Source organism: Arabidopsis lyrata, assembly GCF_000004255.2.
Source record: "Arabidopsis lyrata subsp. lyrata unplaced genomic scaffold ARALYscaffold_9, whole genome shotgun sequence".
Classification (NCBI taxonomy): domain Eukaryota; kingdom Viridiplantae; phylum Streptophyta; class Magnoliopsida; order Brassicales; family Brassicaceae; genus Arabidopsis; species Arabidopsis lyrata.
The window spans coordinates 693942-710516 of NW_003302547.1; the positions used below are offsets into that span (position 1 = coordinate 693942).

Consider the following 16575-nt stretch of genomic DNA (forward strand, 5'->3'; position numbering starts at 1 on the left):
CGTTACATCTGACGGTAGTCGTTACCTTTGTTTTCTTTTTCTCAACATAATACACCGTTACGTTGTTGGGCTTATTATTGTTTGGGCTTATCATTGTTTGGGTTTACCAGGACTCAGTATCGAATTAGAAATCCTTCATCTAGCCGAGTTAGAATTGAACTAAAAACTGGATTTGGGCTTACCGTTAAAACCGGCCGAAACTTGGGATTCACAACAAATTTTAATCGGGAAAAATGTCGAAAAATCGCCAACTATCAAATTTGGGACGATTAAAGCATGAACTCTCGAAATGTCTCTTTAATCACAAAGTTTAGGTTGACCTGTCTAAAAATAGCTAAGTTTTCGTTGGATCAAAACGACGTCGTTTTAAAGTTTTCAAACGACGTCGTTTCACCACAAAATAAGAAGAAGAAATGGCATCTTCCAAGATTCGAACTGCTTACCTTTTACACTAATAGGAGACACTCAACCATTGAGCTACGAGAACACTTTTATGATTTAACAAACAGAACGTGTATATATACTAAAAACTGGCAACATAAATTAGGTAAAAATATATGCAACTAATTAAAAATAAAAAAACTAAAAAAAAATTAATAACGAAACATATACAAATATTAAATATACTTACCTTAAATATATATTTCAAAATTTAAAATATTTAATATATATAAAATATAAAGATTTTATTCTATTTTGGAAACTTATTCTATATATTTATCTTAAATATATGTATCATAAATAACCAAAAATACAAAAATATTAGATATACTTATCATAAATATATGTATCAAAATTTCAAATATTTTTTTATACATAAAGATTTCTTCCATATTTGGAAAATTATTCTTTCCGAAATTCCTTCTCATATAAAATTTTTTAAATATATAACATAAAATTAATTATATAACTATATGAGAAGGATTGTATAAATTTTAGGTCATATATTTAATTTTCTTTATTTCATAAGTTTAGGTTTTTATAATTTAGGAAAGAATAATTTTCCAAAATAGAATAAAATCTTTATATATATTGAATATTTTAAATTTTGAAATATATATTTAATATTTGTATATGTTTTGTTATTAATTTGTTTTTAATTTTGTTATTTTAAATTAGTTGCATATATTTTTACCAATTTATGTTGCCAGTTTTTAGTATATATACACGTTCTGTTTGTTGAAACATTAAAGTATTCTCGTCGCTTAATGGTTGAGTGTCTACTATTAGTGTAACAGGTAAGCAGTTCAAATCTTGGATGATACCATTTTTTCTTCTTATTTTCTGGTGAAACGACGTCGTTTAAAAACTTTAAAACGACGTCGTTTTGATCCAACGGAGATTTCTAACGGATTTTTAACAGCGTCAGCGTCGTTCTAACGGAGACTTAACGTGATGCCTAATTTGGCCAGGTCAACGAAAACTTAGATATTTTCAGACAGGTCAACGTAAACTTTGTGATTAAAGAGACATTTCGAGAGTTCATGCTTTAATCGTCCCAAATTTGAAAGTTGGCGCATTTTTCGACATTTTTCCCAATTTTAATCATACAATCTTTTAAATTAATTATGGTTTTTGAGTTATATATTATTTATGTTAACAATTTGTTAAAGCCCCCTTGCCCCATTGGTTGATCAATGGTTTATTAATGCTTTTACACCAGAGGGTTGGTGTTCGAGACCTAGATGCTTCGATTTATTAATAAATTTGCAGATTATTGGAGGCAATTGTGCAGGAGATCGTCTATGTAACAGTTCTCAAAAAGATCACTAAAATATATTTTTTTCCCAAAAAATACCAAAAAAACAGAAACTAAACTTTAAACCTTCAAAATTAAATTCTAAACCCTAAAAATAAACCCTAAACCCTAAATTCAAAATATTAAACCCAAACCTAAACTTCTAAATTATAAACCCTTAAAACTTATTTTTAGTATTTTTGGTATTTTTGGAGTGTTATTTCAGAAAAAAAATGGTGAAGTTTGTTTTGGAACAAAAATTTAGTTTAGTGGTATTTTAGGATATTTTGCAAGAAAAAAAAATCATGTCTTTACTTCTCATTTTCTTTTTTTCTTTTTTGAAAATTGCATATGGTGTATTTTCTTATAAAATAAATTAGTAACTGATGTTTTTTTTTTGTCATCCGAAATTAATTATTGCTCAAAAGAGTCATTCTTGGGGAATGTTGTTTACATATGTGATATGAAGCGGTTCCGTACGAATTTTCCGTGCCAGATTATCCGCTTTTACATTAGCACTACGAGAAATTAGAGATAAATAAAATGTTGAGAATTCTTCCTTGTCGCTCTAGAACTCTTATAGATACACTGAAAACGCCATATTCTTCATTTGAGTCATATGGGTCATATTACATATTTAACCCAAATAATTTAAATATTCTCACTAAATAAGCTTGCAAATTTTTTTTTATTAAAAGTTATGGGGGTCAGTTGACCCCCTTGCCCTTCATATAGCTCCGCCTCTGCATAATCGCTGGAACACGTCTCGCCAATTAAAGTTTAAGGATGGGTTCAATAATGATGAAACGAACATAGTTTTGATATTGACATATTGTCATTGTTGTTCATCTATAACGACAGTAAATCCATAGAGCCTTGATTTTCATTAATAAGCTCTATTTGAGCTGACTGCCACAATTGTGCATCTTTTTCTGCTAATCGTAACACTTCTAGTGGGTCATTGTCTATATTTTCAAATACTTTTTTATTACGTGCTTTCCAGATATACCAGATAATCCAAGGGAAAGCTGATGAGTCGAATTCCGAAGTTATCCTCCAAAATAAATGATCCAAATTCGTAAAAATAGAATCTGTCGGGCCGGGTGGCACAGAAAGAGTGTGTGATTGATCGTTTCCTCTGGAGCGCCACATCGGGCACATCCTGTATCACAATCAATCCCTCTTTTCCGCAAATTCGTCATAACCGGTACACATCCTGTAAAATTTGCCACAAGAAATGGCGTACCTTAGATGGACATTGCACTTTCCAAGAATGTACTTTAAGCGGTATGATGTTTGGCCAATAAAAGAGACACCGGTCTCCAATTTTTTTATTTGTGTCGTATGATAACCTGATTTAACTGTATGTTTTCTGGATTTTGTAAAATGCCAACCCAGAGTATATATCTTCCTTAGTTGGAGCACCCACTGGTACGGCACTTATTAGTGCGACATCTTCTGGATCAAAGATCGCCTGTAGGAGATCAATATTCCAAAAATTCGATCGACTATCTATAAGATTGATAACTTTTAAAGATGGATCAACAATTGATCCATTACTTTTTGTTGGTCTCGGAAATTGAGCTGGAAGTCCCATATCCGACTCTTTTAATAAGTCTTTTATTAATCAAAGATTTAGCTGAGCATATACTCCGCCATCTATATGATGGGGAGTATGATTTTATATTTTATAAAGCATTGGATTTCCGAAAATACTGCCCTTTAAAACTCTCGCGAAAAGAGAATCTGTAGTAACTGATATTTTTTAATTAAAAATATGTATTGAGAATCGATGTGGTGTTGATAATATTAGTTTACTTCTCTGTCCAAGAAACAAAACCGGAAGGAAGACAATAGTTAATTATATTGCTACTTGTTTCATTCTTTTGCCTAAAGATACACTGTTATGGCTTCTTCAGTTGTATCATTTTAGTTGTTCCCATGTCTTTTTTTTATTCATCTTCAATGCCTATCTTTAGGGCTCCTAAAACCATTTAAGTTTTCAAGCTTCTCCAAATATGAGAATTTCTTTGGCGTCATTTTTGGAGATTTTGGAGGTTTCTCTGATTGCCCTTTTGAACTATTGTCACTCCAGCCAATAAAATCAAGCAATGTCGTCTTTGATGAGTTTTGTGATTCAAGCTTCTCTGTTTCCTCTCCTGAGTAGTTCGAAGATCTCGCCGAGTCCGTTTCTGTTGCTAATTTCCCACCATCTGATGTTTCTTCACCAGTGCACTGCTTCCGGGCTAAAGAATCCGCATAAAGTACATCGTCGATTCTCGACATTTCCGTGTACCCTAAGCTCTCTAATATCCTCGAGTAGCTCTCCAAAACCGCGTGTCCAACATCCTATAGTTAGAACACATAAAGTGACAAATGAACCATCATATTTATGCTAATGATATCCTTCAAATTTGCTGATAGAAAACCAAAGTAAGGCTATTTAGTGTTACTAATCTTAATTTAAAATGTTATCTCAAAAATTTATACTATAGTTAAAAAAGAATGATTCATGACCACCAATATTTGAAGAATCTTTACTAGATGATGATTTGTCCGATCATATCCGAATATCAAAATAAAACAAGAACATTTGAGCATTACCTTGTTATACTGAATTTTGGAAATGTCAAGTGAAGATTGAGGAAGACCAGGGAACTTTTGTTTAAGCAAGACCAAGATGGTCTCGGCTCTCTCTTCGAACAACTCTCGTTTCTCCAAACTCACAGCTGATCCCCAAGAAGATTTGTTATCTTTTAGATGAAGTTTCCTTTTCCATATAACAATTGATGCCTCGATCCTGTTCTTCACATCCAACACTTTGTGCTCTGTAGACAAGTCAAGTGTGGACAAGAACTGCTCTGGATCAAACCACTCTTCTGTTATGCTCTTGTATAACGAATCCCCAAGGCTTACTCTTCCATTCTACAATAATCTAAGTCTTCTTAATAACCATTATTGATTTGTTTAGAATGGTATACGATATTATCTAATGATATCATAGAATAAATGCAAGCAAATCATCGAAAATATATACCGGTTTTAAGACAAAAAGAAAATTCACCTTTGGAAGAGACTCAATATAGCTATCAGGGATAGCCATTTCTGATAGAACTTGCGCATTAATAGCCATGGCGGCTTTTTGGACTTGTGAGACCGAATCTTTTTGAAAATGAAGCATTCTTCGGGCTGATTCGGACAAGCCATTAAGAGGGACTTTCACTGGAGGAAGCCACCACTTGTCCTTTGTCCTCTCATTCCGTGCTTGTTTCCCTTCTTCTGAATCTCTCGATACATACCAAAACTCATTGTGTCCTCTAAAATTGTCCAATGTATCCTAATATTTTACAATATCGTTCCATCAAATTTATTGCATAACAATATAACATACATGTATAAAAATATATGGGCACACTTACAATGAGCATGGCATCGAGTTTGCGGAGGGCCGGGATGTTCATGAGGAGATCACCTCTTTGTCTTGTAACCATAATCTACAAAGAGTCATTGAATCAGAATATGATCTCTGATGTGATGAATATGAAAGTGATAGTTATAAGTTTCAGGAAATGGAACCTCGGTGCAGACTCCTTCCTTACTAATCTGTTGAGATGGAACAAACTCGACGATGTGATCAGTTACAGACAACAACCATTCGATCTCTTTCTTCCACCTCGCTCGCCTATCCGGTGCCATCGGCTGCAACTTTGTTTGTTCCCCGAATATTGACGCTAGACATAAAAATTAAACCAAACTATAAATTGATTATATGTTACTTGTAGAGGAAGATAACTTTAAAAAAAATCTAAAGAACTACTTTTCCTACCGGCTAGATTTGTGATGGCATTTGATAGTGCCAAAGCAGAAGATACACCTTTACCACCACCTGACATATCTTCTCCCAGAAGTAATTTTGTGAATCTATCTTTCATCATCTCCGTTTCTACAATATGTAAACCCGCGAAATTGTAAGCTTTTTCTTTATATCTCTAGCTTTCTTAAACGAACAGAAATAATGAAAATGTTTCTTTATTCACCGGATTGTTGCTTGTCTTGTCTACGGGAAATCAGACGGGAAGTCATCGGGCGGCTAGTCTCCACGGGACTTCCACCGAGGCTTTCTTGATTTTGACTTTCCGGCATGGTTGATTCCACGAGATGAGCTTGTTGTTGTTCTTTTCCCGGTGAGGAATCGAACATTCTATCTAAATTGAATGAACTCGAAATGCTTATTCCTCGTTCCAACGATGGAACCATGGTACCAACACCTTTCTTTTGTTTTCTTCTCCACAATTACAAAATTCTTACTTTTAATATTCCAAAGAACGAGAGAGGATTTAGTTGTATGTAAATTGTTCGACAGATTATTATAGTATGCAACTACAAATTTTTCTAAATCTGTGAAAGACTTAATTATGACAAATCAAGGAAACGTGGGACGCACGAAAAGGAGGAAGAATCAAGAAAGTGTCACAGATTTAAGGATTTGAAATTTGTTCTATACCAAAATAGTAAATCAATATATAGGCAGAAAGCTTATTTAAGTTTTTTTTCTTTCTCTTTGGTGTTCAAAAGTAAATCAATGGTTTGCGATTACTACAAAATTCCATAAAGCCCGGGAGAGACAATAAACATGGCAACTATTTTAACAATAAACATAGATGCCTTTCATCAAATAAAACTATCATAGGTTCTTATAGTTATCCACCAAAATTTTGTTAGTAAAAATAACTTTTCAAAAGAAATGTGACTGCCAATTTTTTGCCTCTAAATTTGTCTGAGTAATTTGTGTTTAGTGAAATGTTTTTGGGATGAATTTAATTACATGGCATGTGACTAAGTTAAGTGTTATGAATTTCCGATGAATTTGGATGAACTTTTACATTGTAAATTTTTTAAGAAATTAAGGCGAAATATAACATCTTCTTCTTTTTTATGTTTTCTTTTTCATTACCTGTGTAAAATGAATAATTACAAACAATAAAACATTTTTCATATAAGTATCAAAACCTAATTCTTCTAACGGAAAACTTTGGGTTGTCGTAACTGCTTTTTATGCTTCGAGTAGGCCACTTGCCGCTCATTCTTTGAGAGCCATTTTACTCGGTATACACACTGATTTTCGAAGCCAAGTCCTAGTCTTCTTATGTTCAGCGATTCTTCTACTTTTCCATAGTAGTCTATTTATTTATATTTCCATTTCGGCCTCATCCTCTTTCGAATCTCTTTTCCTCTATGATTCATCATTTGTTTAATTGCTACATTTATGGACGATTCTTGATATATTATGTATTTATCACATTTGTGTTCTTATTTTAAATTTTGTTTATATATCGAGTTTATACATCTTTTAAGATTTTTCTTTGGAAATTTTTCATTCTCCTTCTGGAGTTAATCGTTTCTCTCTTTTTTTGGAGTCTATATAAATCATAATAGGTCACTGAATGTTCTTATCTCGATCTAACACTTGTTCTCATGTTTTGTTCAACCTTGTTTTTGTTTCTGAAGTATCATGTAATATATTTTCTGATTTGAATATCGGAGAATTGGGAGAAGACAACTCATCTTTATTTTCTTGTTTTGTTCTATTAAACAAGTTTTCTTGATTTCAACGACCGAAAAACCACCCGAACATTTAGAAATTAGAACCCAAGAAAAAGGAAACATAATGATTAGACAATTAAAATTTCATTTTTCATACTTTTGACTTTTTTTTGCCTCTCCTTTTATACTTTTAACCAATGTTTAAGACAGTGGTAGACATTAAGTGATAAACATAATGACCCATCGCCTAAAACGCTTCATCGGAGCCTAGGGGATTTTATGCGGTTTAAGTGTTTACAACATAAAATAATATAAATATAGATAAAAATCATATAAAACTATATATTAAAAATAAAAATAATAAATCATAAACAAAAATTAGATAAATATATTTTTTTAATTTATATCAAACAACATATGAACGGTTATAACCATGTATATCAGGGTAAAACTTATAAACTTAAATCTATGTAGTTAAAAATTGAAAAAATACCCTAAAACAAAATTTATGCTATTTTAGGCGGTAGAGATGGTCATCTATGCGTCACCTGAGCGTCTAGCGCCTAGTCGACGCTTAAACGTATAGACCGCTTTTAGAACACTGCTTCTGATTTTTTTTTTTTTTTTTCGTTTCATACTTTTGACCTTGTGTGCAAAACCAAAAGTAGAACGATATTGTCAAAGATAGATAGGAAATCTCTCCCCAACTTATGCATAATTCACTCAACTAACCCATTTTCCCTTCTTTAATAAAAATTATATCACTTTATTAATGACCCTAACCTTTAGAGTCGATAGTCATCTTTCTAAATATTTGTAATTGAAAAAATATATTTTTTTGTTGATAGTGCTATGTATTTATTAAAATAATGTATGGTTCCGCACTATATACGGGTCGAAATTATTTGCAGCAAAAGTAGGACGATGTTTAGGTATATAAAACGAGATAAAGTCATCTAGGGACATACACATATCGATATAAATAATGCGTTTTGCTGTAATTGGAAGAACATTAAGATTACAATCAAAGGCAAATTAAAGAGTGAAGAGAGCACTTGAGTAATACAAGAATGGCCGTGAAGCACATTTACCTCTTTCTCTTCTTATACATTGCTCTTCTAGTTTCAGGTATATATAATTGTATGATCCATAGAAAATATTACTATCTTTCCGGTTAAAAACTTTTTTTTTCATTTTGAAAAATACAAAATCTTTTTGATATGATGATACAGAAGGGATGGCTACTACTCCAGGCCGGACTATGACCACAACCGCGGGAAGACCGGATGGGAAGACTGGTCGGACGGAATGGCTGTACGTAGCCGGAGAATGTGCGAAATTACCACGTTGCAACAAATATTGCGTCACCAATGGGTTTCATCTCGGTGGGTTTTGTAAGAAATTGTCCCCTCAAGCTTCTTCTCTCTCTTGTGTCTGTAAGTATACCTAGGTTTCATCAAACACATGATCAGTTTCCTCTTTGGTGTTGGGAGAGATAATAAAGTGTTGTTCAGAAGTTAAGCCTTGACTTGTTGGTCCATTCTACTTGTAATGGTTTGAACTTGTAAGCCTTGTATCTCTTTGTTGTTTAATAATTCCGACTTTAGAAAATTAGATCATGCTATAAAGAAGCATAATTCTTAAAGTTTGATCTCATAATAAGAATCTTTGAATTGGTTGTACTTAAATGATTCAATTGTGTATATGGACTCCGGTAGGTTACAGTAATAACTAATAACTATAAGATATGAAAGCTTTTACCAACACTGCCGAGTGTGTTTTGGTTAATTATTGTTTTGTGAAAAGTTAATGAACAAACATATTTTGCTTTCCCGGAAAATAATTATGCTGTGGACCTATTTTCGTTCGATAAAACATATTATCTTGTTGTGTCATCTGATCAAATAATTAGTGGAAGATTTAGAAATTTTTTGTTTTATTTTATTTCTGAAAATAAATATTTATCATTAAAAATCTTAAAATGGACCTGGCCTTGGCCCATACAAATTTAGAATCAGTAACAAAAAGAAGATCGGAAGAAGTCACCGAAAACAAAATCGGAGGCTCGGATCTTGTTGATTACTGGTAGCAGAAAGTCAGACGCATTAGATCTCGCGAATTCAAGATCCACGGCTTTGCGACAGAGAAGAAGGATTGAAACACATCGTTGGAAGAATCCGGTTTCCGACGATGCATCATCATCGCGCCAAATCTCGCTACAAACCTCCCAGAAAACTCGACTCTCCGACTAACTGGCATGGCTCCACGTCGACAGATCCCGACCGAGCAATTTGTCGCACAGGGACCAAACCCCTCCAATCCAGATCTGAACATCTTCAAACCTCCAGAGCAGAGAACTTTCGATCAAGTCCGGTGGATGCGAAACCGCAGCCGGATCCACGCATCGATGGCTCAGAAAGCAACCCAACCTGCGATAGCCCTCTAAGATTGAAGATCTGCAGCTAACCACAAAACAAAACAACCCATCCCTCCAATTCCCTTCTGAGTTCCGCTGTAGCCGCATCGACCGGAAGAACTGTAAAGCCGCGAGAAAACATCTAGGCAAACCTTCCGGCGTCCTCAACCGGAGAGCCACAGCACCAGAGCTACTCAATCGCCCTCACCGAAGCCACAATTACCTCAAAAGGGGGAAAATCCACACCTCGACTGTCAGAGAAAGAGCTTTGCTCACCGCTGAAACCATTTTTGCAGAACCGCCGCCGATGATGAATCTCAAATTAACAAAACCCTAGATCTAGAAAATCTTCACCAAGCGAGAGAGAAAAGCAGGCTTCCTAATGCAACGATTGTCCAAATTTAGAAATATTTTTTTAGGAGAAACATATATTTGAATATCTTTTTTTTTTTTGTCAACCACACATTAATTAAAAAAACTCCTTGATTGGTTACCCAATTAGGAGGAGAAGTGTTTACAAAGGTAGCTTCAGAAAATAAAAGTCTAGACGAACGGGCTAAGCAGTTCGCTTTAATATTACATGAATGAGAAATAAGAGAAAGCGAAAAAGAGTGAAAGGAGACTCGGAGCATATCAAACTCATCTAACAGGTTGGAGAATACTGGTCATTCATCAGGTGACTGTAGCATCGAGACTAACTCTGAGCAGTCTGTTTCAAACGCCTGACAATCAATCCTTCTTGAAAGGATATTCTTCATAGCCCAAATTAATGCTTCCATCTCCGAGTGAAAGGGGATGGGGACCTCCTAAGGCACTTAGCACCAATCGTCTGAGCACTTCCTTGAAAACACCACCATCCTAAGCCCATAGTTGGATCCGAAGATTTCCAAAAGCCATCAATCCGACATCGTAATGAAAAGAACGTTAATACTATATATATTGCCATTGGAAATGAATTAACTTATAAGTTTATTTGAAAACTAAATAAATGAAAAAATATGTCATCAACTGCCGTTTAGTATTCCGAACGAATTGTCATTGGCCTTTAGCCAACTATTGTTCGAGCTCAAATTTGACAATTTTAAGGTTTATTTAGATAATTAATTAGTTGGGGGTTTTATATGGGAAAAAACAAAATTGAAGGTTTTTGTTTGTAAAATGTTTCAATTTAGAGTTTTTTTCTGGGACTTTCCCCTGAAAAATATAATACGATATTTTTTAAAAAAGGAACAAAAAATTAAAAATTGACTATTTTAAAAACAGATTTTGCCTGACTAATCTCTAAAAATACTATAAAAATTAAACTCCACCAAATTTTGTGAACATGACTTTTACCATCATAATATGCACTACATACACTAATGCATGGAAATAATGCAAATATTTATTTATTCTCAATTGGTCAATGAACAAGCATCAAATAAGGAAAAAGAGACGCCAAGGATTGTGTCACACTAATAACACATCTCTAAATAGCAAATTAAAACTCGAACCACCAATGTCCCGAGTCAACCTCCCCATTGTCCCATCCAAATCAATCCATGTGTCTTCTTCACATGTACCTCATCTCCTATACATTTTTCCAATTCCATTATATATACTTAAATCCTTCAAATTCAACTAATTAACAAACTAATCACATTACTAATCAGCAGAAAGAAGAGCCCTAAAACATGACAAGCTTCACGGTCGTCGCAAGACTCATCACAAGAGCTCCTAGAGTTCGTGCTTCCGTCCCAACAAGACTCGTCCATGTAATCTCTTTTATTTTTCGTACGAATTTATGATACATTAATTATTTAATAGTTGTAACAAATATTAATTATCCTTCATTTTTTAAAATGATTTAAGGGGACTACGTCTACGAGGAAAGAAGCCTCCGTCTGTGACAAAGCCTCAGAGGCTCAACAAAAGGTATCCTTTTTTCCTAAAGTTTAATTTCAGCCTTTATATCAATTAAAAAAAAAACAACTTTGGTCTTAATGTTTTAAACATCAATTTTTGCAATTTGCATTTGCGTTTTACATGTCCCATTTGTGTGTTTTGAATATTTTAAGTATAGTTTCTGTCTTTATTTGAGTTTCACATTTATAACTACCACATAAATTTTGTTTAAATTTTTGAAATAGTTAGTTATAATATATAGAGTGTAGAAAAAAAATTAAAAGAAAAAATGTTTTATTTATTTATTTGTAATTTGCCTTTACATTTGGTTTTATGCTTCCCTTAACCAAACTAAACATGATTGGTGTAGGTGGCCAAGAAGGCAGACGAAGGGGCACAGACGATCTCGGATGCGGCGGGTAACTTGAAGGATAAGGCAAAGAACACTGCAGAGGAGGCATGGGATAAGGTGAAGGACACTACGGAGAAGATCAAAGACACGGTCACCGGAAAAACTGAGGAAACCAAGGAGTCTATTAAAGCCACAGCCAAGACCGTCGAGAGAAGCATGAACACCAAGAACCTCAAATAATAACACACTAAATTTTTGAAATCTTCAATATATTAAATAAGATGTTATTTACCTAATGATTTTGTTTTAATCTGTTTACACTTTTGGTTTGTATTGAGAAACGTATGCATTATTAGGTAAGAATAAATCTGGTTATGATCATATAGAAAACTCATGTTTGTTTTATAAGATTATTTTGATATATTTGTAAATCTTAATTAAAACATTTTATGAAAGACCAAAAAGAATGAATGGTCATTATATTTTGGGGTTTCTGCTAAAAAAAATCATATCTGTATATTGTAAACGTTTATATAATATTTATATCATATGTATATTATAAACGTTTTCAAATTCACATATATTAGATTTGTAAAATTCTAAAAGTAGAGTTATACTCCTCCTCGCGAGAGTTTTGATTTGACATTTGCAAATTTTGGATGTGGAGGGTAAAGTTGCTTACACAAGACCTAGTCCAAAGCACATTGATGCCGCTTCATCTTAGCCCCCAACCACTTCATTCGTCCTTGGTCGTCCCTTACAATCCATCCAACTCCACATCTATTATTCTCCTTAGACCAAGAGGCATCTACGTTACATGTTTATCACATCAATCAATCCTCTAGGTTACTGTGTATATGATAACATGTTAATTTATGATAGTTTTGTTTGACTATTTTTTTTTTTTTTTGATCAAAGTTTGATTATTTTTTATGTTTATGCCTCAATACAATAAAACTGCTAAGAGTCTCTCCCTGAAACCTCAGCTTTTTCATTTGTTTTCAGTCTGACACATCATTAAAAAATTTATCCAATCAAATTATAACATTAATACAACTCATAATTTTCGTCCACTAAAAATCCTCCCATCTTCCACATCATTTTCTCATATCATCATCTTGGGCTTTTTATAAATGCCCATCTTAGTTTTTTTTAATTTTTGGGCTTTTTAAATATTTGGGTTTATAACCACAAACCCCAAACGTGATTTGTCTTTGTTTTGTTGAAATAGGCTTCTGGGTTTTGCGTTCTAATGGATGAACAAATCATCGGATTTCGATTGTAGCCGTCAATAGCTTTTTGGAAGCTCAATTTGCGATTTCTCTCACCACACCTCGAGGTCTCGGCTCCTCTTCCGGATTGCTTGATCCTCGTCCATTCCCAAACACATAGTGTTTACCTAGACAAGAAATCCAGGTGAAAAATTCCACCTCCTTCGAATTCTATGTTTCGCTTCAGTGGCACTATATATATATTACTTGATATGAGCAAGGATCTGCTGATTTTGATAAAATAGCAAAAGCATTTTGTTGGTCCGAACCTTTTTTTTATTCGATGAAGATGACGAAGCTCTGATTTCGATAACTTCAGACTTCTAATTTTGGTTCTCAGTTCTTCGTGTGCTCCCGATTTATCTTCTAATTTTGTGTCCATTGCAGAAATCGAGCTTCCACAGGAAAAACTCATCACCTGAAATTTCTATGTTGTGGCTTTGTCAAAGAAAACTACTATGGAGGAGATTTTGAATAAGAACAAACTGATTCAGTTGGACAAACAACACCTATCATTCTCCAAAGCCAAAATGGAGCTTGTCCTTTGTTGGCAATTTGTAGTTTACTAGCTATTGTCGAGGATTTAGGTCATCATGCTGGTTATTACAAGCTCTTGAAATCTCGTGGAGCAAGGTCTTATATCTAACATTCGATTTTGGTTTATGATTTTGGTTGTCTTTTAATTTGAGAAGAAACAAGAATTTTAGTGTAAAGTAACGGACTGTAATTCGAAGCTTGTGTGATTGAATGAGTAAATTATATTGAAGAAATTGAGTTATTCATTGAAATTACTTTTTATGCTTAAATTTGGGTTCTTTATCTTGTTTTGATATCGTTACTATGGAAATGATGTTAAGTTTGGAAGCGTGGCTTCAGGAGAGGATTTGGGTTTGTTTTATCTAAAGACAACTCTGTGTGCCTCACATTTTTTTAGTTTAACTTCTGACATGTTGCTTGATTCAGGGATCGATTAGTCTTATATTACTTTGTTAGGTGGGAATTAGATTCTTTTTTATGGATATGGCCTTTTAATATGAGTGGATGGTTGGACCTTACGATGCCAATATTTAGTAATAAAATCTTCTTCCTTGGAAGTGAGTAGTTGTGAGTTGTTGCATGGTTGAATTTAGATTTTTAGAGCTTTTTTTTGGGAATAGTTATAATAATGAGTTTTGGTTATTTTCTTTAAATCCAAGCCAGTACTGTGCTAACCGTTTTACGGATTGTGGGTTTGAGGAAAAGGGGCTTTGGATTATTACTGAGTCATGCCTTTTACTTTGACTTGATATTATAAAATTGGACTTGGGTTTAGTTCATCAACCTAAATCCACCAATTACTAAAACAATTGTATTCATAGACATAGAAACACCACTTTCGTTTCAATCATTATTGTTGAGGATTAATCTTAGGATTATACAATAGTTTTATGAAACAAAGTAATAAAATCTTATTGATATGAAAATTCAGTTAATATTTGATGCATAAGGTACATATCAATTTAAAAAATTACATTGAAAAAAATACCCGCGCTACGCCGCGGTTTCGCCCTAGTTAGATTTAAATACACAACGTAACTAGAAATAACCATGTTATGAAAAATTATATATACCAATGACTAAAACGATAAAATGATTATAAGCTTTTAATTTATCCACATATGATTTTGTGATATCTCAATTATATTATTACTTTATTAGTAACCAGATTAAATGTATTGATATAACAAAATTAACCAAAAATGTTTAATGAGAATCATTTTAAAAGATTAGGAAAATTAAATTTGATTTCGTACAATTTATTTTCACATGAATGTAAATAATGATTTGAGTTGCTAAAATTCGATCTTATAAATATATCTTATCTCCTTTTTTTTTTTTGACATTTTTGGATTGACAAGGCCCAATCTATGGTCAATCCCTACTACACGGGTAACGCGACTTAGTGGAGTCGAACTCCGGTGGGGAAGACGGAGTCAAATGGACTTAATCACTTGACTAAAGGCACATCCCCGATATCTTATCTCCTAAAGAAGATTTTATTGGAAATTTATATAGATAGTAATTTTCTTAAATTAATTTTAGTTGGGAAGATATGCAGTTTTTGTTAATGCCTTTAATTGATTATTACAAGACTAATTAATTTACACTAATTCTATAATGGCATAAAATATAACCAAAATAAATGTTTCTTTCTCAAAATGGTATCCTTTTTTATATAGTAGATTTCCTAAATATTGTTTCAACTTTTAACTAAAAATAGAACCATACTTAGGTTTACCCCTGGGGTGAACCTTTAAATTCACCCAACAGATTATAGCCAATCGTTTTGCCATGTCATTATTAATACTAGAGAATTAAAAAAAAAGAAACACAATTAAAAAAAAAGGAAATCACAAAATAGATTTAGGGTTTAAGGTTTATGATAGGCCTGGGCGTTCGGATATTCGGGTCGAGTTCGGGTCGGGTTTTTCGGGTTCAGGTTTTTTGGGTTTAGAAAACTAAGACCCGTTCGGGTATTTTAAAACTTCGGGTTCGGGTCGGGTTCGGATCGGGTATTTCGGGTTCGGATTCGGGTTTACCCGAAGTATCCAAATATTAGAAATTTTGTAACCGATTATATGCAAAGTATTGAAAAATACTCAAAAAATCTATAAAACCTAAGTATTTTATACCCGAATGTAACCCAAAGTAGTTAAAACACTCGGAAATATCTTAACATCCGAATAATTAAGGCACTTAGGTTATTACAAGTATAAATATTACTAATATATTATCACTATGTACTTATATTTGGGTATGTTCGGGTACTTGTTCGGGTTCGAGTTCGGGTCGGGTTCGGGTTCGGGTTTTCGGATTGTGAAGTTTAGAACCCGTTCGGGTATTTTAAAACTTCGGGTTCGGATTCGGACCGGGTTTTTTGGGTCGGGTTCGGTTCGGTTCTTCGGGTTCGGGTATTATGCCCAGCCCTAGTTTAGGATTTAGGGTTTAGGGTTTAGGGTTTAGATTTTACAATTAAAACGAAATTAGATGTCGGTTTGGGTTGCCAAATGAGTGGTTAGGGTTTAGATTTTATAATTAAAACTAAATTAGATATCGGTTAGGGTTTAGGGTTTAGGGTTTAGATTTTACAATTAAAACAAAATTAGATGTCGGTTTGGGTTGCCAAATAAGTGGTTAGGGTTTAGATTTTGTAATTAAAACGAAACTAGATATGGGTTTGGGTGGCTCAATGTGATAAGGGTCCAAATTTAACAATTAGAACGTGTTATATATTTTTTATCCTATGGTCTTATCTTTCAGAGGTATTGGGTGGAGTGACCTATCAAAAGAAGCATCACGTCAACCCGTGCTGGACACAACAATCACGAAA

The 16575-nt window shown here is 33.5% G+C and overlaps 3 protein-coding genes and 1 long non-coding RNA gene across 4 annotated transcripts; 3 read left to right on the forward strand and 1 right to left on the reverse strand.

Annotated features, from left to right (window-relative positions):
* Window positions 1-3487: 3487 nt before the first annotated feature.
* On the reverse strand, window positions 3488-6343 carry LOC9299232 (rop guanine nucleotide exchange factor 9). The gene is made up of 7 exons (XM_002863215.2): window positions 5776-6343; window positions 5565-5681; window positions 5315-5469; window positions 5158-5232; window positions 4803-5075; window positions 4343-4663; window positions 3488-4087 (listed from the first exon to the last, which is right to left on the reverse strand). Exons 1-7 carry the CDS (start codon window positions 5993-5995, stop codon window positions 3701-3703), a joined length of 1548 nt encoding a protein of 515 aa, XP_002863261.1. The 5' UTR covers window positions 5996-6343; the 3' UTR covers window positions 3488-3700.
* A 1730-nt stretch (window positions 6344-8073) lies between these two features.
* LOC110227260 (defensin-like protein 37) lies at window positions 8074-8970 on the forward strand. The gene is made up of 2 exons (XM_021020895.1): window positions 8074-8410; window positions 8515-8970. Exons 1-2 carry the CDS (start codon window positions 8353-8355, stop codon window positions 8730-8732), a joined length of 276 nt encoding a protein of 91 aa, XP_020876554.1. The 5' UTR covers window positions 8074-8352; the 3' UTR covers window positions 8733-8970.
* A 2231-nt stretch (window positions 8971-11201) lies between these two features.
* On the forward strand, window positions 11202-12357 carry LOC110227262 (uncharacterized protein At4g13230). The gene is made up of 3 exons (XM_021020920.1): window positions 11202-11452; window positions 11550-11612; window positions 11953-12357. The coding sequence occupies exons 1-3, from the start codon at window positions 11372-11374 to the stop codon at window positions 12172-12174; spliced, it is 366 nt and encodes a 121-aa protein (XP_020876579.1). The 5' UTR covers window positions 11202-11371; the 3' UTR covers window positions 12175-12357.
* Window positions 12358-13008: 651 nt separating this feature from the next.
* On the forward strand, window positions 13009-13983 carry LOC110227215. Its single transcript, XR_002330996.1, has 2 exons — window positions 13009-13350; window positions 13593-13983. It is a non-coding gene; the product is annotated as an uncharacterized LOC110227215 (long non-coding RNA).
* Window positions 13984-16575: the final 2592 nt, after the last annotated feature.

Bases quoted from the DNA above. Each gene is read 5' to 3' on its own strand.
- LOC9299232 (XM_002863215.2), bottom strand. From the start codon at position 5,995: ATGGTTCCATCGTTGGAACGAGGAATAAGCATTTCGAGTTCATTCAAT. The intron at 5,233-5,314 runs GTTCCATTTCCT...GACTCTTTGTAG, and splicing joins AGGAAGGAGTCTGCACCGAG to ATTATGGTTACAAGACAAAG. The intron at 5,076-5,157 runs GTAAGTGTGCCC...GTAAAATATTAG, and splicing joins AACTCGATGCCATGCTCATT to GATACATTGGACAATTTTAG.
- LOC110227260 (XM_021020895.1), top strand. From the start codon at position 8,353: ATGGCCGTGAAGCACATTTACCTCTTTCTCTTCTTATACATTGCTCTT. The intron at 8,411-8,514 runs GTATATATAATT...ATGATGATACAG, and splicing joins CATTGCTCTTCTAGTTTCAG to AAGGGATGGCTACTACTCCA.
- LOC110227262 (XM_021020920.1), top strand. From the start codon at position 11,372: ATGACAAGCTTCACGGTCGTCGCAAGACTCATCACAAGAGCTCCTAGA. The intron at 11,453-11,549 runs GTAATCTCTTTT...AAATGATTTAAG, and splicing joins TCCCAACAAGACTCGTCCAT to GGGACTACGTCTACGAGGAA. The intron at 11,613-11,952 runs GTATCCTTTTTT...TGATTGGTGTAG, and splicing joins CCTCAGAGGCTCAACAAAAG to GTGGCCAAGAAGGCAGACGA.